Genomic DNA, 25527 nt, shown 5'->3' with positions numbered 1-25527 from the left:
ATCAAAAAGACACTACAAGTTAATTGACCTTCTTTACATTGAGGGAGGGCCCCTTGCCAGTTACCACCCCTTGCGATGAATTTGCCACGGGCCTCGCACGGTATAGTTACGCCACTGCATACAGTGCAGCTGCACAATTGCGTTGATTATGATGCAGAGAAGAATAAAAACAAGAAATATAATAAGGAACGGCCACTTTATTACAAACACTGTCATTAACAAAGGTGTCTATTATGGCTTGGCCTTTAGTAATTGCATAGCTAGCGCCTCCGCTTCTTGCACAGAGAGTGAAGCTGACACCTCCTCAATCTTCTTCAGTTTGCGAGGTGCTATACTTTCTTGTGGTATACCCTTGCTTTCTAACAGCTTCCGCTTTGGTGGCCTGGAAAATAAATATAGACCTAAATGACCTTATTATATGAAAGATCAGCCACCCAGCTCCAGTGAAAATTGGCAGCCAGACTATCTCAGTCAGAACTGATCCTAAGATATGCAGATTTTCTCAGAATATTTTCCTTTGCCATGTGATAAATCAAAAAATCAATTTTAGAACACATCTTTTTAAAAATCAGACATGCCTAACTGAACCAGTGTTCAGAAAATACTTCAGTTATTACTTAAGAATATTAAGAAACAGAAAAGTTGAGAAGTCTATCAAATTCTTAAAATATAATTTTTAATCAATAAAAATAACAATTTACCTGTGATATTTTTCATCCATTTCAGAATGTTCACTGTCTGAGCGTGCCTGATTATCAGCTTCAGACTCAGGCTCATCCCGGTCACTATCATAATTTTTGTCATATATCTTATCAGGGTCTGGAAGCCAAGATAAGTCGGGACCATCGGACTCGGACTGTGATCCAAAGTCATCTTTCTCCCCTTCTTCATCTTTGCTTTTGTTCTTAAGTTTACGTTTCTGTTCTTTGTGCTTGGCTTTAACCTTTTCCCGGAATCTTATTTTATCATACTTGTCTTCTTCGCGCAATACTTCTTTCGCTTTCTCTATGTCAATTCCACCAACATTTTCATTGGTAAACTGTTTGGCCAGGTCTGATTTGACATCTTTTTTATCATCAGCAATTGCTTCACCATCCTCACTAAACTTCACAGTAGTGTTGACTTTGATTTTCTTTTTAAGTATTTTCTTAGCAACTGCAGCTTTGGTTAACGGTTTGGCATTCTTTTTAGATCGCGTGTTTTCGTTCTCGGGGACAGTCATATCAACTTCAACATTTTTCTTTTTGACTGTAATGAAACAATCCTCATCACTGTCACCGTTTTCATTGTGAAAATCAAATTTGGGTTCTTTCTTTTCCTTAACTTTCTTAGTTTGTTGAGGAATGGTAGTGTTGTCAGTTTCAGCTTCACTCAGCTCGGAGCCTTCATCATTGACTGCCTTCGATTTCAGTTTGTGAATAGCATCATCAGTGCTAACATTTTCTGTATCATTTTTCATATACATTTTCTTGTACAAGAACTTGATCCTCGGTGGAACAATGAGGCCGAGTGATCTCGCATAAGCATCTGTGTCCAAAAGTTGAATGTTGAATACATCTTTGTTCTTCATTAAAGAAATAGATTTTACGTAGCTGACAAAAGCTCTCTGGGCGGACTGTTTTAAATCTGTATTGTCGGAGAGGAGACTCTCTATTTTCCTCTGAGGGGACATTACCTTCGATGGATCAACAGATATTTTGTTGATTGGAATTTTACTCTTTTTGAGCTCCTCTACAAAAGGTTCTTCCTGTGGCAGTAAAATGAGTAATCCTTCTCCTTTGCCGAGCACGCCGCGAGCGGTGCGGCCCGCTCGATGTATGTAAGTGTCAACATTTTCCGGACAGTCATACTGTATCACCCAATTCACTTTAGGGAAATCTAATCCCCTAGAAGCTAAATCGGTTGCAAAAAGAATTACATTAGATTTTCTACAAAACTCCTGGTAAATCTTTTCTCTTTTCTCCTGGTGGAGGGTTCCATACAGAGCCAGCAGGCTGACCCCGGGTCTCAGCTTGCAGAACAGCTCGTACATATACTTCACTTGTTTACAAGTAGCCATGAAAACTACAACTTTTTGTTTGAGGTGGTTTCTTATGAAAGACCACAGGGTGCCTAACTTCTCGTCTATCTCACAGACTATGTAGCTTTGCTGCAGAGCCTCCGGCGTGACGGTGGCCGCCTGCTCGTGCGGGGCCACGTACGTCGGGAAAGACAAACTGAGTCTCGCCAAATCCTTGACTGATTTAGTCTGTGTGGCTGAAAACAATAGGGTCTGAGTATTTGGGGGTAAATTTTCAATGATAGCATTCATAGTCGCTTCAAACCCCAAGTCCAAACATCTATCTGCTTCATCTAATATCAGAATTTGTAACTGACTGCAGTCAAAAAGGGGGTTCTCGTCCATGTGCTGCAGCAGGCGTCCCGGCGTGGAGATGAGGATATTGATTTGATCCATTCTCTTTCGTTCAAACTTGAGATTTTGTCCACCAATAATTAATCCAGCCGAGAAGTCATGCAGATGGCCAACTTTTCTAAGAGTTTCATAAATTTGATAAGCCAGCTCTCTCGTTGGTGATATCACTAGTGCTCCCACGCCATCTAACCTTGTCCATTTTTTACAAAATAAGATTTCTAATATTGGTATAAGAAATGCCAGTGTTTTGCCCGAGCCCGTCTTGGCAGCTCCCAAAATATCTTTTCCCTGCAGCGCATAGCCAATAGCCTGTCTCTGAATATCTGTTGGAACTATGTAATTGCTCTCTTTTAAGCCTTTTAACGTTTTCTGAGATAAGGGAAAATCCTTAAAGGTTTTTATTTCATCTGGGATAATCTAGAACAATGACATTGTGAATAAAAATCAATTATTTCAATCTATTGTTATGTACAATAGTAACAGTATTATGTATTACAATTTACAGTACAGTAACAAAACTTAGCATTAGCCATTAAGCATTCAAGTTTTAATGGTTAATTTTTGCAATTTATGAAGTTATGTTACTTTTTTGGCAGTGAATAACCCTTCCATGTACTTTACCTTTTCATATTGCGCTTTTAAATATTGAATAGCGGCATCTTCTTCGGCGCTTTTTTTCTTTTTCGGTTTGAAAAGTCTATGTTTCTTTTTCTTTTCAGTTTTTCTTAGTATTTGTTCGTCTTTCGTCATGATAATAGGAGAAAATATTAATTACCTACGATTAAAATTATAGAAAACATGCGCTAATTGTTGACATTTTAATTTGGTGAAATTGACAATTGACATCCACTGACAACGCTTTTGACGTTATGATTTTTACCATAGAGTAAAGTGAAGAAATGGTGAAGAATGAATGAGAGTCTTCAATAAACACTCAGATGTGTTCAGTTCAGCAAGCATCTCCAAACACCAGTGTACTATTAGGGTCCCGTACCTCAAAAGGTAAAAACGGAACCCTTATAGGATCACTTCGTTGTCTGTCTGTCCGTTGTGTCTGCCAAGAAAACCTATAGGGTACTTCCCGTTGACCTAGAATTATGAAATTTGGTAGGTAGGTAGGTTTTATTGAACAAGTAAAGGAACTAGACTGAAGTTTCGAGCTAGTTAATGGTATATTTTTATTTCAGCTGACGTGGGCTGACGTCATATCAATGTTAGTGAGACCTGGTTCCAGCGTAATAGCAATTTGCGCGTCTTATAACTATACACAATTTGGCTATGGTTTGGCTTGCAGTCAATTGGATCGATCGATAAGCATTGGCAAGCATGCGCACCCATCCACACGCTAGCCAGTGCTTGTTGTTTATTCTCGCTCCAAGCGTGAGGGGACTTCCATTATGGTTGAACCAGACACTTATGACAAACAGCAAACAATAACAATACAGGCACTTGCAAACGTGTGGACACTGGACGACTGTTTGCGTAGGCTTGCCAACGCTTGGGAGCGCTCTTCGTTCGATTCGATTGACAGGCAAGCCAAACATGGTACAGAACGCGGCAGAAAATATTGTACATCAAACTTTAGAAAGAGATAGCAGTTTTGTAGAGCGTTATCTCTATCGTTGAGACCGACCAAACGTCACATAGGTATGAGTGACAGAAACGAAACGCTCTACAAAATCGAAATCTTCTGCTAAAGGTCAATGTCACAGATTAATGTACAATATTTCTTGCAGGCGAGTTAATGTTTTTGCATGCAACACATTCATAAGGATCGTTCACTTTACCCCTGCCGTCAGATGGCACTATTGTTTTGTATCCTTTATTGATCAAAAAATAGGGTTCATTATTGTATGATTTGCAATGGTGCCAACATAACGTCAGGGGAAAAATAACAGTGAACATAGTCTGTACGTCACACATCATTCACCGGTCACCCCATTCACCAAGCTGACTGACTTGCAAATAATTTAAAAATCTATAAAAAATAAATTGTGTCTTTTTATTCAATTCATAAACGCCCAAAACATTAAATACATTACACGCGACTTGAGTGCAGTCTGTAAAAGTTTAAAAAGTTCTGTTATTTTAATTAAACGAACAAAAGGTAAGAAAATTACAAATCAATTATTTTGAAGTAAATACCTGTGTATATTGCGCACATAAATAAATTCAAAATTAAATCTTCTGTGAGTTTGATTTTGAAGGTTGAACACCAACTTTTGATCGTACTAGATTTCATTGTTATCGATTTTGTAAGTTGAGAATGTAGCGAAACCAATAATTAATCTATGTTGAGAATTGATATTGTGATTTCCTTGATGGCCTCTTCATCAACTCTGGAAATTACTGTTAAAATCTTTATACTTGTCTTTATTCTTCTATTTTTATTTACTTATTTATTTAAAATGTTTTGTATATACTAATTTGAATTTATTTCAAGGAAGTGTCTAGCCGACCGACCGACGGAAGGCTAATTTATTTTTATTGAGCCGACCGTCGTATCGCTAGCCGATCTTTTTAACCGACTTCAAAAAAAGGAGGAGGTTCTCAATTCGTCGGAATCTTTTTTTTTATTTCAATGAACTTCTAAGATTGTGGGTTACACAATTTTTTACAATAAGTATATAATGTCTTTGTTAACCGACTTCAAAAAAAGGAGGAGGTTCTCAATTCGTCGGAAGTCTTTGTTTCAAGTAGATATGACATGGACAATCTCTGATATTTTGGTAGAATTGAATCCCAAAATCTGGCATTATTAATGGTTAATTATAAATTATCATATTTTTAATTTTAGCAAGTGGTGTCAATGATTTTAAAATATTTAATTAATGTTTAGCATATAAGCTGTGATAGCCTTGTGGTTAGGATGTCCGCCTTCTAATCGTAAGTCGGGGGTTCGATCCTGGGCATGCACCTCTTCGGCAACTTTTTGGAGTTGTGTGTTTTAAATAATTAAATATCACTTGCTTGAACGGTGAAGAAAAACATCGTGAGGAAACCTGCATGCCTGAGAGTTCTCCATAATGTTCTGTAGTGAGCTGGTGATGGGTTGATCATGATGATGATATACATTATATTTTTTGTCATTAGGTAGTACAAAATGAAGAGTCTTCTGATACTGTGCCTGGTGGTGGCAGCAGTGAGCGCCGTCAACTTGGTTGACCTCATCCGGGAAGAGTGGACTGCCTTCAAGGTAACAGCAACAAACATTTTTTAAGAATTATAGTTCGTTCAACAATATTGATTTAAAATTCCGCTTCCAACAAAACTGCTAAAATGCTTTATCTAAAAGGTGGTTAACTTTTCTCACTTGAATTTCGAAAAACCCTTTCTTAGCGGATGTCTACGTCATAACAGCTATATGCATGCCGAATTTCATCCTGATCCGTCCAGTAGTTTGAGATGTGCGTTGATAGATCAGTCAGTCACCTTTTCCTTTTATATATTATCACTTATAATATTTGGAAGGCTAAAATGAAAATCTTACTAAGAAAAATATATTGAATCAAAATATATTTCCAAGTTTTCCCAGTTTGAATGCATTATATGGAGATGTTTGTGGTGCAGATGGAGCATGGCAAGTCGTACGAGAGCGAGACGGAGGAGCGCTTCCGGATGAAGATCTTCGCGGAGAACCGGCACAAGGTGGCGCGCCACAACCAGCGCTTCGCGCAGGGCCTGGTGACGTACCGCCTGGCGCCCAACAAGTACGCCGACATGCTGCACCACGAGTTCGTGCACACCATGAACGGCTTCAACCGCACAGCCAAGTGAGTGCTCCTTGCCCTGCTACCTGCAGCAGTGGCTCGCTCTATTTCAATTTATTTTATTTACACAACCAACAGGGCAATATTATTATACTACTAACTGATGCCTGTGACTTCGTCCGCGTGAAATTAGGTTTTGTAAAAATCCCGTGGGAACTCTTTGATTTTCCGGAATATAAAAGTAGCCTATTTCACTCTCCAGGTCTTTATCTATACCCATGCAAAAAATCACGTCAATCCGTTGCACCGTTGCTGCGTGTTCGAAGGACAAACCAATAAACACACTTTCACATTTATAATAAGGGTAGTACTGATTATATTATACTAGCAGTTGCCCGCGACTTCGTCCGCGTAAAATTTCTGGTTTCTCATGAGATCAGAAATTTTCCCGCTGCAAAAGGCCTCACTTGGCTACCCACTCAGTCTCGGCACAGAACCCAGAATACATAAATGCCAATTTTCATGTCTCTAACTTCAAAAACATAGGACTTTCATACAACCTTTCAACCCCCATTTCACCCCCTTAGGGGGGGAATTTAGTTAGATCCTTTCTTATCTGATACCAACCTCCAAGAAAGAACCTACGTTTCAAATTTCAAGTAAAAATAATAGTTAAAACTTTTCTATAAAAACTTCCCACCTATTTTACCACCCTTAAGGGGGGAATTTCCCAAATTGACTTATACAGATTTTCATTATTTTAAGCTAATAACCTAAATGTCGATTTTCATGTCTCTAACTTCAAAAACATAGGACTTTCATACAACCTTCGACCCCCCCTTTCACACCCTTGGAGGGGGAATTTTTCAAAACCGTTTCTTAGCTGACATCTAAGTCCTAGAAAGAACCTACCTTCCAAATTTCAAGTTTGTAGGCTTTATAGTTCCTGAGATTTCGTGATTAGTCAGTCAGTCAGTGAGTGAGTGGTATTTCGCTTTTATATATTTAGATAGATAGATTATACTATTATTTTACTACTATTCATTGGTGCACTCAGATAAATAGCATTTTAATCTATGTATATCATGGTTTTTAGGAAAACTACACACCTATTTCACCCCCTTAGGGGTATTATTTTCAAAAATCCTTTCTTAGCGGATGCGTATGTCATAACAGCTATCTGTATGCTAAATTTCAGATAGCTATCCCTCCAGTAGTTTGAGCTGTGCGTTGACAGATCAGTCAGTCGCCTTTTCCTTTTATATATTTAGACAAGCAAGCAAAGCTATACTTTAGTTAGCTTAAAGAAAAGGGTAACAAGTAGCTTCTCGCTGAAACTCGTAAGAAGTGCACTTTGCGTGGCCGATACGACCTTGATAAATCGTGTCGCTTACGCGTTTCTCCAAGGTTTTTGCTATTTATTTATCTTTGTGGGTTTTTGGGTTACCAAAGTGCAAAAACCATACTAATCATTTCATAAGAAGTGAGACAGCTGGCAGTAGAATAATATCCCGGACTATAATTATAATTTTGTAATTTCCTAAAACAAAGAAAGCAAATAGTTATATCGGTTCGTTGAAATACTCCTTGATATGGAATATAAAAACATTGAAAAAACCACTTTGTTATTGTTTGTGTTTATATTATATTTTGCCAGTTCACTTTCTGGAAATTTAGGTCAATCTTATCACTTGATGCTACAAGGTTTAATTATTGACATTGTTCAGTCATAATATTTTGATAAAAATTGTGTGCATAATGGTGCGGCTCCACTATTATGCACACTATTTGAGTTCGGGCAAATTTTACGATACATAGTTCGGCATTCGTCAAATCAACTGACTACAATACGCGGCAGAGAGTAATGTACATCGGCCCATAGAAACAAACAACATTTCCACTTTGCAGACGTTATGTCTCTGTCACGCATACCTATGTGACGTTTTGTCGGTCTGAACGACAGAGACAACGCTCTACAAATCTGCTATCTCCTGCTAAAGGTCGATGTATATTACTTTTTGCCGCGTACTGTACTATTTCGGGAATCGGGATACGGCGAATATTTTTGAGGAAATTTTTCAATAAATCTAAATATATAAAAAGAAAAGGTGACTGACTGACTGATCTTTCAACGCATAGCTCAAACTACTGGACGGATCGGGCCGAAATTTGGCATGCAGATAGCTTTTATGACGTAGGCAACCGCTAAAAAAGGATTTTTGATAATTCCACCCCAAAGGGGGTGAAATAGGGGTTCGAAATTTCTGTAGTCCACGCGGACGAAGTCGCGAGCATAAGCTAGTTTTAAATAAATTTTTGGTTTAAATAAGTTTGGCGTCTGGCAGACGCGACATTACGTGACAGCAAATAGGGGAGGACCCCTGTGCTCTATTACATACATCCCGGAAAAACAGAGTTCCCGCGGAATTTAAAAAACCTATACTTACCACGTTTAAACAGTTGAGTTAGCGCGAGTGTACAGAACAATACGATTGCCGCTGGTGCTACAATACCGACTCGAGATAACCATCGAATGGCCCAACATTTGCCGAATCCCATAGTGGAGCGAGAGCGACCCACAACTGTAATGTGGGAGTTATCGCGCTGTTATCGTTTACGCGAACTGTTAAGCGTCATTTGTTGGGTGCTTGCTTATCATCACAATAACAAATTACCGTAATGGTTTCTGCTTATAACTACGTACTTATGTATAATTACATATGTTTTTTATTATACATATCTCACACCCGGCTTTACTCACGTGTTTAGTCGATGTTAGCCCGACTAGTTTCGAACCCATCCGGGGTCCTTTTTCAAAGGGAGTCGCGCGCGTTGCGGTTCGAAAATAGTCGGGCTAATGTCGACTAATTCACTCAAACGTCGTAATTAGTACGTAGTTGTGATATCAGTCCTCATAATATAGTAAACAGAGTTAGCGGGTCGGGTCAAAGTGCCCGGCCACTGACTCTACGCCTATCCCTTCCTCGTCGTTATCTGGCTGTATTGCGCCTTGTATCTGCGTCGTGCGCCCATTGCTGAGGGGCATGACCCCATTACAATAATCACGTAATGATAGTGTGGGCTCTCTTCGTCCACAATCCGCATTACGAGTTCCGACTAGACTAAGAGGACGGAATTTCGATTTTCGACTGTCGCTTAGGTTATCATATTGCTAATATCTGGAGCCGACGGCTTAACGTGCTCTCCAAGACACGAAAGAACAAATCCTTCGAACCGCAACGCGGTTACCCATCCAGTTGCTGACACGAATCAAAGTTGCTTACCCAGCGCAACCGACTGACGTGAGAATTGGAACGTTTTGCGTTTCGAACCTTTTGCGTATTGGACATTTTGCTTTTTTTTATAACTATCTGCCTGCAGCTAACCCACCTACCGAGCTACCTTGTCTACATTATAAAGGGTACTCAAGGGCAGTTCACCTTGCTAGTCCTAAGAGTTCAGGCTAGGGTTTGATGAATCAGTCAGTGAGTCAAAATTTTCCTTTATAACATGACGTATGGTTCTGCATCACAACGAAAAATTTGACGGTACATTTTATCTTTCAACAAAACAAAGGTATGTACCAATACCTGCTCGTAAGTAGTAACATCGAGCAGGTATTGCGTCATAGCATATGTCCTTCAACATAATGACAGGGTGAAAATCAAACTTAACTGCTTTTGCTATTGGTCAAGTCATAAAAGATCGGGTTTCGAAAATATATTGATCAAAAACATAATCTTGTGCATATTCTAGGCTCTTGCGGTCCCAAAATCTCCGGTCATTGACGCCGGGTTTTGATCTTCTCTCCATGTTTTGTCTGTATTTGTTTGTAATCAATGTCAAGTAAGACAACAGGTTTCGCGAGAATGAGCTCCGAAACACCTTGAACTTGACGTAACTTGGGTACTTATTATTTATGCACAATAATGACTTGCAAACTGCGAAGCGAGCGATACAAGCTAAAGGAAAATAAACATCGATTACGGAATTCCCATCGTCGTATTTTGACTGTTCTTTTGCCACCAGCTGCGTCCGCGCGCTGGATACACTTATCTCTCAGAATGAGAAGGGTATTTGGTATCTACCACGCTGTCCAAGTGCGGATTGCCAGACTTCACGCACCGTTGAGAACATGGAGAACACTTAGACATGCAGGGTTCCCCACGATGTTTTCCTTCACCGTTAAAGCAAGTGATATTTTGCACAAAACGAACGTACCTTTTTACAATAAAAGCAAAATACCTTGCATAATCAGGCATGGAAAATTAGTACTAAAACAGTTTAAGATTTAACTTATTCTTTAAAATTCAAAAATTCATCTAGAACTTTTCCATTGGCTATGCTACCGCTTAATTGGAATAATCGAAATGGTCGAACCTCGGACCCTCGACTATTAGACCGACTACTTAACCACTAGACTATCACTTATTCTTGAATATTATTTACAAGAGGCAGGTTTTGTATGTAGTTTTGTGTGGTTGTCGTCCCCAGGCACAGCAAGGGACTGTACGGCAAGGGCGCAGACATGCGCGGCGCCAAGTTCATCGCGCCCGCCAACGTGCAGATGCCCGAGCAGGTGGACTGGCGGCCGCAGGGCGCCGTCACCGAAGTTAAGGACCAGGGCAAGTGCGGCTCCTGCTGGGCCTTCAGCTCCGTGAGTATACCGCTGTCTAGGGTCACTACATGATAATAGATCTATGACGTAAGCACGACAGAGCCCGAACGAAGGACCTGCGTCATCACAGGTAGAACACACTCATTGAAGACCTTAGTCTTAAGGCTTTGCGGTATCGACGATTCGAAGACCTGTCGTAGCTTTGAAAATACTGCCCAGCCCAGCTAAATTCTTCTGTCAGCCTGCTTGTCGAAGTTGTTTCTACCGAGTTGTATAATCTGGCCGAGGTAGTTATATTCTTGAACAACTTCGATGCTGACATTTCCGACGGTGACAAGTCTTGAAACAGTGTGTTCGTTAAACATGGCTTTCGTTTTGTCGATGTTCATCTCAAGACCTACGCGCCTGTAAGAACAGCTAAGCTCGATCAACATTTCATCAAGGTCCTGCAGAGATTCTGCTAGTATGACGATGTCGTCCGCAAATCGCAAGTGTGAGATATGTTCGCCGTTCACGTTTATGCCTCGACCTTTCCAGTCCAAAACCTTAAATACGTCTTACACACATACACAAACACACACAAATACACACAGTACACGCACAGGTCACGGGTGAAAAGTTTTGGTGATTTTACATCTCCCTGCCTCACACCTCTTCGTATCGGAATCGGATTCGTTTGTTGGTCTTGGACTTGGAGCTTGGACGGCCGTGGTGGCGGAGTCATACAAACATCTCAACACTTGGATATAGTGCCAGTCGACTTGACATCGCTGCAGCGAGTCCAGAACAGCCCAGGTCTCGATGGAATCGAAGGCTTTCTCTTAGTCCACAAATGCTCAACAAAGGGGCAGATTATACTCCTGAGTTTTCTGGATAATCTACCGTAGCGTGTGGATGTGGTCCACAGGTTACGGCACACAGACAGACATGGTTGTGCAATGAGAACCCTGGAAATTATTACGCAGAATATTGTTTAATACACCTATTACTAGAAAGAATCATTGTACCGTTTTCTTTAGTTAATTCATTCATAGCTCCCTAGATGACGCTATATAGGTGTTGCATCGCGGCAAATCGCGCGCACACACGCTCCCGTCATAGGAGCACCTGTCAACGCCATATGTAAAAACGCAGTCTGAAAAACGACACGCTAACATCCGCTCGCGCGCAGGCCACCTATGGCCTTGCATTGGTACCAGCACGAAAATCTAGAAACGCTCTCACGCATCCCTAAGGCTGATTCAAGGAGTCCTGGAGAATTTCATAAGAACAGGTCAGTGATTTCTTCCTTGTATATATCTGTTTTAGGCATTATTTTGTTGTTTTTTCTAGGTCTTTTGTTGCACATACCATCGCCGCTAATTCCATACTATTGCAGTATAATTATTATAATTAATTTCGCACACGCACCCAAGGATCAGTGACTATTTACACGTCGCCGATCCATTTAATGGTCCATTCGAACCTAGGATATTGTTTCTAGTCACATAATATATACTCGATTTACGTAAATTACTCGTAACGCATTGTCTGTTCTTTGTTAGCCGCCATCTTAGCTAACATTTTATTTGTGAACTATTGCTGTTAATTTGTCGTTAAAATGGACAAATTAACGTCGCATTTAAATATTTTAATTTGCAAAAAGGAAAATCTATTTCAACGAATGAATAGGTTATATGAACTATCTAAAGGTATTTCAAATTTTGATTCGAGAAAAAATGAAAGATTCTTGAGTGAGTCAGAGACGGTAGATGAACTTCGATCAAAGTTTGAATCGATATTAGACGAAATAAACGTTATTTCGCTGAAATTAGATCCACCAGAACCGCCTAATTATCAGCCTCTTGATGCTTTCGAGGATTTGTATGCGCCTGTTAAGAGAATACGCAATAAAATCTTATCATGTTGCAATGATTCCACAACTACAAGCAACAATGATAGCCAATTTCAGCCTCAAATAAAGCTACCGCCTATTAATATTCCAAGTTTTGATGGAAAAAATGAGAATTGGCCCTTATTTTATGAATCTTTTAAGGCCAATATACATAATAATAGTAATTTAACCGATGCACAGCGCGTTCAATATTTAATTAGTAAATTATCGCACGGTGCATTGCATTTCACTGCAGGTATTGTACCTACAGGGGAAACCTATCATATTATTTGGGATAGTTTGGTAAAAAAGTATCAAGACAAGCGAGCACTAGGCACGCATTATTTAAATAATATTTTTGAACTAAAGAACTGTACAAATAACGCTAATAGTTTAAATACATTTATCGAAAAATTCTCCGCTTCGATCGCCGCTTTAAAACAGTTAGACATTCCAGATCTTACTGATTTTATATTTTTATATCTTGCTTTAAAGAAGATAGATTCGCAAACTATACAAAACTTCGAAATGACGATGCGATCAAGTCAGTCCGACATACCGTCATACACGCAATTTATTGAGTTCATTCAATATCACGTTAAAGTTCTCGAGCGCTCAAATAAACCTACCTATTCTATTAATAGATCGGACAAATCGAATGCTAGTTCTCGAGGTACCTACAAGTCATTTGTCGCGTGTGAGAACAACGAGTCCACCACCTCGACGCAAAGCGAATGCGCACTGTGTAAGGGTATACATAAAAACTTATATCAGTGCAATAAGTATATGGAGATGGAATCGCCGCAAGCGAGATTCGACTTTATTAAGTCTAAGAACGCGTGCGTAAATTGCCTATCTTTATTCCATACTCTTAGTAAATGTAAGTCTAGATCGTCTTGTGTCCGGTGTCTCCCAGCTAGGAAAAAACACCATTCCAGCTTATGTCGAAATAATAATTTGGATACAAACAATAACAATTCGCTGTTAGGACGCACGCACACAAGCACGGCGCCCGCGGTAACTGTGGACGTGTCTCCCGCGCCCGCCTCTCTGACTAGTGTTCAATCCACAAGTACTTCGTTACCTACGCACGCTTCGAGCTCGTTCACTACAAATAACTCGCGTTCGAGCGTTTTATTGTCCACCGCGCAAGTATACGCCCAGCCTTATAATAGTAATAAGAAATTAACTATTCGCTGTTTATTAGATACTGGGTCACAGAACAACATTATTAGTTATAAATGTTGTAAATTGCTTAATTTGCCTATTACTCCCGTTTTTAATTCATCTATTAAAGGTATAGGTTTAAAATCGCAACCAATACATGGTTATGTTTATTTAAACATAGAATCGCGCGTTTACCCTGTTAATAAGTATCATATTAAGGCTTTAGTTTTAGATTGTCTTACAGACAATTTACCGTCACACTTTATTGAAAATTGTGATATAAGCCATGTCAAAGATTTACCCCTAGCAGACTTGGCATGGAACGCACCTGGAGACATTGACGTAATTTTAGGTGCCCAATTGTTTCCACATATTTATCTAGGCGATAAAATATTATCGGGTAGTAACGTCCCGGCCGCCTTATCAACAACGTTAGGATACGTATTAATGGGAGATTACACGCCGTGCAGTCCCAAACATTTGGATGAATCCTCGTTCTCCGCGCTCGCACTGGAGGATTTAGAAACAAATCTTCAAAAATTTTGGGAACTGGAACAAATTAATGAAAAACCGCACCTCAGCCCCGCAGAAACGGAATGCGAGAACTTATACCGCGCTTCCGTCTCTCGCGATGAGAGTGGTCGATACTCAGTCGGTTTACCCTTTTCGCAAAATGCAGCCGAACTAGGTAACTCGCGCTGTGTCGCTCACCGCCGCTTGCTAGCGTTAGAGCGTAAGTTGAAGACGGATCATTCTTTGCGCCTTGCTTATAATGAGGTCATTATGGAGTACATAAAAAAAGGTTACTTACCTGAAGTCTCGGATCGTAGCAATACAGACGAGGGCTATTATATTCCGCACCACGCTGTTATTCGCCCCGAAAAAAGCTCGAGTCGCGTTAGAATCGTGACCGATGCATCGGCTAAAACCGCGGATAGAATCCTATCATTAAATGACGTACTTCATACTGGACCTAACTTACAGGCAGATTTATTTTTACTTTTATTAAATTTCCGATTATTTCCAGTCGCTATGACTGCGGATATAAAGCAAATGTACTTACAAATTGAAATTTTGCCACGCGATCGTAGGTATTTAAAAATCCTCTTTAGATTTGACGCAAATGATAAAATACGCACCTTTCAGTTTAACCGCGTACCGTTTGGACTTAAGTCCAGTCCATATTTGGCCATGCGTACTGTACGACAACTGTGCCAGGACGAAGGTGATCGCTTCACGGACGCCGCAAAAATAGCTGAATCTCAATTATATATGGATGACCTTGTGCATTCAGCTACTAACGATCAAACCGCTATAACATTGTCGCAAGAATTAATCGAGTTGTTCAAATTAGGTTCCTTTGAGTTGATCAAATGGTCAAGTAACTCGTCAACGCTTTTGGACAGTCTGCCAGACACGCATCGCGCTTCGGTAAACTTCACAGACAGCAATAATACCACAAAGGTCTTAGGGCTGTCTTGGGAGCCCAGTGAAGATGTTTTTCGCATGACTATTTCAAAAATCGATCACAAATGCACCAAACGCACAATTTTATCCCTCGTCGCTAGATTGTTCGATGTTTTAGGATTAGTCGCGCCAGTTATCTTGTACGCTAAACTGTTGATCAAATACCTCTGGCTCCAAAAAATCGACTGGGATGAAACTCCTTCCGAAGATATAATTAAAAAGTACTTAGACTTGGTCCACGACTTTTCAGTACTTCCAAATTTAAAAATACCGCGTCACACTGGTATCACCGACGGATGCAGAGTAAATATAGTCGCCTTCAGTGATGCTAGCTTAAATGGCTATGGCTGTGTGATTTATTTACATGTTACTGATGCTCTCGGTAACATACGCGTTAATTTATTGTGCTCAAAATCGAAAGTTTCGCCTACCAAAATAACAACACTCGCTAGATTGGAATTATGCGCCGCGCTTTTAATGTCAAAATTGGTTAAGGTCGTAAGAGATACTTATTCCTCCCGCATTCCTATTGAAGGAATTTTTGCATTTTCCGATTCCACTGTAGCTCTGTCATGGATAAAATCTTCGCCTCATAGGTGGAATACTTTCGTTAGCAACCGCGTCGCGCAATGTCAAGAAAATTTAAACCCACAACATTTTTATCATGTTGCCGGAATCGAAAATCCAAGTGACTGCTTATCACGTGGTATTTTGCCATCGCAGTTACTCTCGCACCCTCTTTGGTGGAACGGCCCAGAATGGCTTCGCGACTCGCCATCGGAATGGCCAATAAATAAGTTCTCGCCTACCAAGGACGATCAAATACCGGAATTCAAATCAACCGCTTTAATAACAACCGATGTTCAATGTGAACAACCGATATTATATGTTTTATCGCAACGCTTTTCCTCATGGAATAAACTTATTCGCTCCGCTTCTTATGTATTACGCTTCGCACGACTTCTACCGCCGACCGGAGAAGTTGACAAATTTAATTCTGTTGAAAACGCAATAATAAAGGACATTCAAAAGGTTCACTTCTGCGATGAAATCACGCGATTAAAAAATAAAAAATTACCTTCAAAGAAATTGCAAAGGCTAGCCGTGTTTTTAGATAATGACGACATTTTACGAATTGGAGGTCGGCTTTCTAAATCGGATTTACCTTACGAATCGAAACACCCCGCACTTCTTCCGAAACATGATCATGCGGTTAACTTGATCATCGATCATTATCATTCGCGCAATTGTCACACCGGGCCTAGTCTTTTAATGTCCCTTATTCGACAACGATTTTGGATATTAGACGCTAGGACAATCATTAGGTCTAGAGTGCACAAATGTAACACGTGTTTCCGAGTAAAACCCGTGCATCCTACGCCAATAATGGCTGATCTTCCCTCTTATCGTCTGCAAGAAGCGAAAGCCTTTATGCACACAGGTGTGGACCACGCAGGTCCACTTCGTGTAACACCAACGCGCCGCCGCGGTTATCAGTCGCAAAAAGCTTATATATGCTTATTTGTATGCCTTGTGACAAAGGCCGTTCATATTGAGCTTTCGTCAGATTTAACTACTGACTGTTTTGTCATGGCTGTAAAAAGATTTTTAGCACGCAAAGGTCCGATTTCCTGTTTTTACAGTGACAATTCTGGAACTTTCCTTAAAGCCAAATCGCAGTTGAACGAAGTATATTCACTTCTGAATAGTTCCGATTATAAAAATAAGTTAAACCTTGAATTACAAATTAATCGCATTGAATGGAAAAATATTCCCCCTCGGTCCCCTCACTTTGGATCTATGTGGGAAAGTAATATAAAATGTGTCAAAACACATTTATATCGAGTTATCGGTAATCAGCTTCTTACTTACGAAGAGTTAGTTACTGTGCTAACGCAAATTGAATGCATACTAAACTCGCGCCCGCTTTGTTTAATATCGTCAGATCCGCATCCTGAAATTTTAACGCCGGCCCACTTCTTAATGTCTACTCCGCTACAATATTTTCCAGCAGCGCCTTTACCTAGCGAACGCCCTAACCTCGTACAGCGAAAAAGACTACTAGATAGCTTAGTTCAGTCTTACTGGAAGAAATGGCGCTTAGAATACTTACACACTTTACAAGTTAGGCAAAAGTGGTGTACACCTGATAGTCCGGTTAAAGTAGGTACGGTAGTTTTAATTGGGCATGATGATTTACCGCCTTTACAATGGCCGCTAGGAATAATTACGAAGGTTTATCCTGGGGCTGATAATGTGGTTCGTGTTGCTCTAGTGAAAACCGAATCTGGCGAATTCAAACGTCCTGTTGTAAAACTTTACCCACTTCCAACGCAATAAACGCATTGTAATTTATAAAAAGTAATTAGAATAAGTAGCTATAGATACCTTAGTGTTTAACTTGATTAATTTGATGTAAATATAATTTCTTTACCGCTATTTTATTAGATTTATAAATAAACTTTATTTTATTTAGTTAGATTAATTATCACTCGCGCAAATTATTGCAATAATTATGAAGTATTGGACTTCGTCAACGCGGGGAGTATGGTTGTGCAATGAGAACCCTGGAAATTATTACGCAGAATATTGTTTAATACACCTATTACTAGAAAGAATCATTGTACCGTTTTCTTTAGTTAATTCATTCATAGCTCCCTAGATGACGCTATATAGGTGTTGCATCGCGGCAAATCGCGCGCACACACGCTCCCGTCATAGGAGCACCTGTCAACGCCATATGTAAAAACGCAGTCTGAAAAACGACACGCTAACATCCGCTCGCGCGCAGGCCACCTATGGCCTTGCATTGGTACCAGCACGAAAATCTAGAAACGCTCTCACGCATCCCTAAGGCTGATTCAAGGAGTCCTGGAGAATTTCATAAGAACAGGTCAGTGATTTCTTCCTTGTATATATCTGTTTTAGGCATTATTTTGTTGTTTTTTCTAGGTCTTTTGTTGCACATACCATCGCCGCTAATTCCATACTATTGCAGTATAATTATTATAATTAATTTCGCACACGCACCCAAGGATCAGTGACTATTTACACGTCGCCGATCCAAGACACACTTTCGCATTTATAGTAGGTACTAGCTGACCCAGCGAACTTCGTTCCGCCTAACAGTCGATTCAATTTTTTTAATTTTTTTTTTAAAATATCAATTCACTATCAGAAATTCTAAAATCCCCACGATTTAGGACTTCAGTACTTTGCAGCATCAGGATTGAGGATTTAGGATCCGAAGTTCAATGATGTAGCCTATGCTTGGTACCTAAAATAATTTTGCATCATCCGCAGTTGCTGAAACATTATAGTTTAGGAGTGCTGTACCCTCATCATCAGGGTTGAGGAGTTGAGACTTGAAGTCTGAGAATAAAGTCGTTGCTTGGTACCTACAATATGAATTCACTATGAACACTTCCTGAATCTTGATAACTCAGGCGGGCAGTAACCCTGCAGCATCAGGATTAAGGAGTTGAATCCAGAATTTTTTATGTGACCACCACGAAAACTTTTTTTGTTGATTTAAAAAAAAATTTTGCAAATCGGTCCAGATATCTCGAAAAAATCGATGTAGAAAAAAGAACCACCTCCTTTTTGACAGTCGGTTAAAAGCCGATGACCTTGAAATATTTACGAAACAATTTTTAAAATATCCCCTTTCTAACAAAAAAAGAATGAATGAAATCGGACTACGCGTTAATGAATTACAACTCAGTATACATTTTAACTTTCATCCCCTCTCCTACGGGAACCATGCTGAATTTCGGGATAAAAAGTATCCTATATTCTTCCTCATAGTATGACCTCAAATCGTACCAAGTTTCAGTGGAATCCATTCAGTCGTTTCAGCGTGATGCGCGGCCGTGATACAGACAGACAGACAGACAGACAGACAGACAGACAGACAGATAGACAGACAGACAGACAAAAATGAAAAAAATTACAGTTTTGGGTTCAGTATCGATTATAGAGTGCCCTCGAAAAAAAAATTTCAAAATATCTTCAATGTACAGAATTTGACCTGTTACAGTTTTATTATAAGTATTGATTAATTTGGATGATATCTGTCAATATTTCGTTCTACCTACTACCTATACCTACCTACTACCTATACCTACCTACTACCTATACCTACCTACTACCTATACCTACCTACTACCTATACCTACCTACTACCTATACCTACCTACTACCTATACCTACCTACTACCTATACCTACCTACTGCCAGTTAAAGATAATTAGAGAGATTTATTTACGCTCAAGTCACAGCGCACAAAATGTCGATTCTACCGAGAGACTAAGCAGAACTGTTCGTACTTACTTCGTTTACTAACTAGTAACGACATAGCTATCTAACCAGTTACATACTTAACAAAAAATACCGGCCAAGTGCGAGTCAGACTCGCGCACCGAGGTTTCCGTACTACAGTCGTATTTTTTCGACATTTTGCACGATAAATTAAAACTATTATGCTTAAAAATAAACACATCTCTGTTTTAGAATGTACAGGTAAAGCCCTTTCATATTGTGACACTTGCTATAGTTATCTTACTTTGAAAATTGAAAATACTAATTATTTGTTCATGAATACATTTTAAATTTTGTTTGTGATGTAACCACAAATTCACGGTTTTCGGATTTATTCCTTTACTTGTACCTATCTACCAAATTTCATGATTGGGAAGTACCCTATAGAGGTTTTCTTGGCAGACACGACGTACAGACAGATAGACAGACAGACAACAAAGTGATCCTATAAGGGTTCCTTTTTCCTTTTGAGGTACGGAACCCTAGTAAAGTGATTGCCGAACAAACGAATAAGTACCTATTGTAAATATGTTTTCTCTGTAAGTGAATTTTGTAATTCTTTGAGAGAAATTAATAATTCTTTAACCTAGTAAAGTGCGATGCTCGATGTGTGACGTAATCGACTAAGGAAATATCATCAGTGGCGAGCGGCGGCCATTTTCCTCAGGGAAGATTACTTTATAGGCTATTTATTCATTTTAGTTTTTTACGTTCAACACAGTTTCGAAAACATAATTATAGTCCGTACTCCGTACAAAATGACTTCTCACACGCCATTTTAAATCTATCATGGTTTTGACATGAAATTTGACACATACCTAAAGTTAAAATAACGCGTGAGTCATTTTTTATGGCTCCGTACCTCAAAAGGAAAATAGAATCACTTTTTTTTTTTTTTTTTTTTTTTAAGATTCAAAGATTCAAAGATTCTTTATTTGCGGAAACATTTTACAACGAGATGTTATTACATAAAATTGTCCAGTAGAAATGTTTCGCCTTAAATATTAGGCATGCAAAACAATTAGTAAACCTAGTAAAACAATAACTATAAGTAATTTGACGCACGTTGTCTTTGTCTATGTTAAAATTCAAAATTTAAAAATGTCTAAGTTGAAAAAAATTCGTTAATGTTATATAATGTCTTGTCTATTAAAAAATCGTGCAATTTATTCTTAAATTTATTTATATTATTACATTTCCTTATGTCCCCTGGTATCTTATTATATATCTTTACCGCCATGACACAAACACTTTTGTTAAGGAATGAGGTTTTGTGACCTAGGTAGGTAGGTTTAGGTTTTCTTGACAGTCACGACAGACGGACAGACAGACATACAACGAAGTGATCATATAAGGGTTCCTTTTTGCCGTTGAGGTACGGAACCATAAAAATGCGATTTCTTAAAAACCTATATTCACGTAGACGAGATCGCGGGTATCGTCTAGTTAATAATAAATAATTAATTAAGTATGTCCTTGTTGTATTCTTTGTGTGCAGTAAATTTTGGAACAATTCATGCAATTAAAGTAGGTATATGAAAATGCTTGTTATTGAGGCTCGCTGCGCTGGCGCGGTGGCGCGCTGGCGCGGTGTGAATCAGCGTGAGTAATCAGTAGCTATGTACTGTGTGTGTAGTCATCTTATGTACATATACACAATCCGTGTTGGATTTCCGCCGATACCGCCAGCTGCCCAAACACGCGTGTCCGATAGCGGCATAGCGTGATCCGTGGAATCAAACTTCCCCTTCGCACGATCCTTCTGAAGCCAGTCCAATCAGTGCTATACACTCGACTAGCTGATGCCCGCGACTTCGTTTGCGTGGATTTAGCTTTTTAAAAATCCCGTGGAAACTTTGATTTTCCGGGGTAAAAAGTAGCCTATCCCTTTCCAATTCTTAAACTATCCTAACCTAAGCAAGCGCATGCCTGTTTAGTAAAAAACCTACATACCACTTTTGAACTTTTTTGGATGAGTGGTTTGCCACTGCTTGTTTTACAAACGATTTTGTGTTTGTGAGGTTTTCTAAGGTAGAAGAAAGGATTTACTGAAAGTTCAATCCAGGGATCTTTAGAAAATCAATACACGCGGACAGAGTCGCGGGAATAAGATAATTGGTACTTTGTTAGATAATAATTAGCAAGTTTTGCTTTGTTTTTATTCCACTTCTATTAAATATTCAAACTGACACGGAATACCTCGGCAATGTAATGTCTCAGCAAGGTTTTTGCTCACGTAGCCACTAGCTACCTACTTGTAGCTCGTATGTGTGTGTGTGTGTGGGCGTGTGTGGCATTGATGTATCAGCTATCTGTGCTGACAGAATATACAATAGTAATACGTAAGTGGGTAGGTATTGGTCGTCAGCACAGAGCGACTTCCGGCTTTATATCGTGTTTGTGATGTGTGACACATTTTAATGAAATGAACCTATGGAGTTCCTAAGACCGTTTATTGGCCGTGCTCCGATCGCGTAGTTCTACTGTGCGATCCCAATTTTTCTTGCCCGTGGTTCTATCAATCGGAGCATGGCCAAATTAGGATTACCTGTGGTGTTATCGATAGTCCTACGGGCAACCGTTTATTGGCCGTGCTCCGATCGCGAATACTGGTCGAACCAAGGGCGATATTACTCTTTTGCATTTGTCGTCAGGAAAATCGGGCCACAGTGGTTATGTCGGTCTCCTACCGACTATCACTTGAGGAACTTTCCAGGGAATACTTTCTGTAACAGCCTCATAGATTGCACTATTCATGCCCTACCAAGAAGTATACTGAACTGAATATTTATTTTTATATGTCCATACAGACGGGCGCGCTGGAAGGGCAACACTTCCGCGCGAGCGGCTATCTCGTGTCGCTGTCGGAGCAGAACCTCATCGACTGTTCAGCGGCGTACGGCAACAACGGCTGCAACGGCGGGCTCATGGACAACGCCTTCAAGTACATCAAGGTGAACCGCGGCGTCGACACGGAGAAGACCTACCCCTACGAGGCCACGGACGACAAGTGCAGGTACAGTCCGTACTAAGCGCCATGACTCTATGGGTCAACTGTCATGTCAAAAGTACAGTTCACCTTTAAAATAAGGACTAAAATCGTACTTTTTACATGACATTTGACATATAAAGTTAAAATGGCGCGTGAGGACTCATTTTTTACGTATAATGTATTTTTATTTTATTCAAAATGCACACAAGACAGATCGAAACCTGTCCTTCTCGTTCAGATATAACCCGAAAAACGCGGGCGCCGACGACGTGGGCTTCGTGGACATCCCCGAGGGTGACGAGGAGGCGTTGAAGAAGGCCGTGGCCACCGTGGGCCCCGTGTCCGTGGCCATCGACGCGAGCCAGGAGTCCTTCCAGCTGTACTCGACCGGCGTGTACTACGACGACGGCTGCTCGTCCTCCAACCTCGACCACGGGGTGAGTGTGCGCCGTGTGCGCCGTGGCCGCCGTGGGCCCCGTGTCCTCGTGAAAATGCTAACCTAATTTTTTTAGTTTTTTGAAGCAATTAGCGCGATGACACACGCACCGGTATTTCCGGGCGGAATATTTCGGACTATATTTTACTATTTTTGGTATAATGGTGCGGAGATAAATCAATATTCTGGCTTAGTTGTAGATCTAGAACAAGTGACAGAATAATAGAAAGAATAATCTAAATGGCTGACATGAAAATAAAAATAAAATAAAAGTGTGCGATCTTGGTCGGATTTTATCTGTAATGAGTAATGAGCACCATAAAGTTTAACGGCGAACTATAACGGATTAGCGTATAATATAATGTACTTATGTGTTATCACGGCATACATAACTCCCTGTTACACTGCAACTGGGATAATGATGTTGACTGTTATTCCACTAATTAAACTGCTATTTATTGTTTTAGTTATTCCTCATTATATGGTTATTGACTCTGATGACAAATAAGGAAATTACTGATTTTTTTGAAAAATTATAGGTATGAAAAAGTAAAAAAAAAATATATACGAACTAGCTGTCGCCCGCGACTTCGTCCGCGTGGATTTACATTTTTCAAAATCCCGCGGAAACTCTTTGATTTTCCGGGATAAAAAGTAGCCTATGTGTTATGTATATCCAGGGTTATAATCTATCTCCATTCCGAATTTCAGCCAAATCCGTTCAGTAGTTTTTGCGTGATCGAGTAGCAACCGTACATCCACACTTTAAGTATTATATTATTAGGATTAGGATTATTAATTCTGATTTTTACTACGGCGTGATGTAGAGTTAAGACGGCACAAATAGTTTTAAAATTTTTCAAAAAAAAATCTTTTTCAAGCCGTATAGTATTACCCACCATTTTGATTTTTAAGAATTAAATGTACTTCGTGATAGTCGCGCTATCGAGATGAATGTAATGGCTGGCGTGGTGCGCAGGTGCTGGTGGTGGGCTACGGCGCGGACGAGGCGGGCGGCGACTACTGGCTCGTGAAGAACTCGTGGGGGCGCAGCTGGGGCGAGCTGGGCTACATCAAGATGGCGCGCAACCGCAACAACAGCTGCGGCATCGCCTCCGCCGCCTCCTACCCGCTCGTGTGAGCGCCACCACCCCCAACCCTACCCCTCTATCTACTTATCGCTATCCCACTTCGACCAACCAATCAGAGCGAGAGATCGGATCCCAGCGGAGTGGGATAGCGATAGGTAAGTTTTGCTTCAAGTAAATGTTACAAAAAAGCAATCCAGGTACATATATTTATAGCTTCAGGGGCCTGCCGCAGCGTTCGTGCACTGCTTCCTTTACCTTTGAGAGATTGATGATGACGCATGTGAGTTCAATACGAGGGATGACAGGCTCCACTATCGGAATTCGACAAACGAGTAGCATTCTGCCAACGATAGTTCGGCATTCGGCGAATCAATTGGCCACACTATTCGGGATGCGGTGAATGTTTTGCGTTTGGCCAATGTTTGACGTAAGTTCGGCAAATCGGCCGCGAGTTATATCACGAATCCCCATCGACACTCTCTACAAGCTCCTAATGGGGATTTGTGAACTTCTTTTCCACAAATCGCCACGCGACTTTCTATGACAGCGAGTAGAGAACTGTTGTTCCTCCGTATATCGCGTGTACAATCATAAGCTGAACCCCGACAGTGGAGCCGAACGCGAGTGCACAAACGCCCGGAACTGTTCTTAAAGCAAGCACGCACGCAGCAAATGTATTTCCGTCGCGCTCATACCTTCCGTGTGTGAGCGTGACGGGAGTAAATTTGAATGCGAACTGCAGAAACATGTAAAGACGCGGACGGGTTTTTGTATATTTTGTGCCACGTTTAAGTCATACATATTGTGTGTGCGCATAATATAATATATAGCGCATAATATATAATATACAGCGCATGCTCAGCATTATTGTATGTTATTTGGACCAGCTTGGAAGAGTCTGTCTGTGACACTAAAGTCCACCATGTTATGCGAAATTCTTATTTACATTCCTTCACAACTTATGAATGACTTATGCCATTTGATATTTTTAATTATTAAGATATAATTTTGTATATAAGTTTACGAATAATATGTATAAGGCTGCGTACACACTACACACCGGGCTAGCGATATTTGATTTTAGTTTTCAAATTAAAAACGTGATATTATGGGTAACTCCAAATAGTATGAAGATGTCAAATTATTGAGGGTGCTTGTGCACTGAAGCGGAGCGGAGATATGCTAATAATGCGGAGTAGACTAATGATATTTTTTGCGTCATCTGTGAAATCTGATTGGTCTACCGAACACGTCTCCACTCCGCTTTAATGGACAGGTACCTTAACCCGTCTATTAAGCTAACGCTAATGTCACATTATTAAATTCATTGAAAGTTGGCCTGGTGCAGTGTGTATACGCATCGTGTTTCCTTTGAACTAATTAGTGTGATACTTCGTAGGTTAAATTTTTATCTAAGATAATAAAGACGTTATATTAATA

General features: G+C 40.1%; 2 protein-coding genes across 2 annotated transcripts; one reads left to right on the top strand and one right to left on the bottom strand.

Moving 5' to 3' along the window:
• Positions 1–177: 177 nt before the first annotated feature.
• LOC117986569 (probable ATP-dependent RNA helicase DDX10) lies at positions 178–5510 on the bottom strand. The gene is made up of 4 exons (XM_034973418.2): positions 4559–5510; positions 3035–3188; positions 702–2830; positions 178–382 (listed from the first exon to the last, which is right to left on the bottom strand). The coding sequence occupies exons 2-4, from the start codon at positions 3161–3163 to the stop codon at positions 232–234; spliced, it is 2409 nt and encodes an 802-aa protein (XP_034829309.1). The 5' UTR covers positions 3164–3188; positions 4559–5510; the 3' UTR covers positions 178–231.
• CtsL1 (cathepsin L) lies at positions 5504–25527 on the top strand. Its single transcript, XM_034973421.2, has 6 exons — positions 5504–5609; positions 5984–6186; positions 10618–10780; positions 22379–22584; positions 22799–22997; positions 23976–25527. Exons 1-6 carry the CDS (start codon positions 5517–5519, stop codon positions 24135–24137), a joined length of 1026 nt encoding a protein of 341 aa, XP_034829312.1. The 5' UTR covers positions 5504–5516; the 3' UTR covers positions 24138–25527.

The sequence above is a fragment of the Maniola hyperantus genome, chromosome 11, assembly GCF_902806685.2.
Source record: "Maniola hyperantus chromosome 11, iAphHyp1.2, whole genome shotgun sequence".
NCBI classification, from domain to species: domain Eukaryota; kingdom Metazoa; phylum Arthropoda; class Insecta; order Lepidoptera; family Nymphalidae; genus Maniola; species Maniola hyperantus.
The sequence above is the reverse complement of the archived record's forward strand: the minus strand, read 5'-3'. Positions and strand labels throughout refer to the sequence as shown.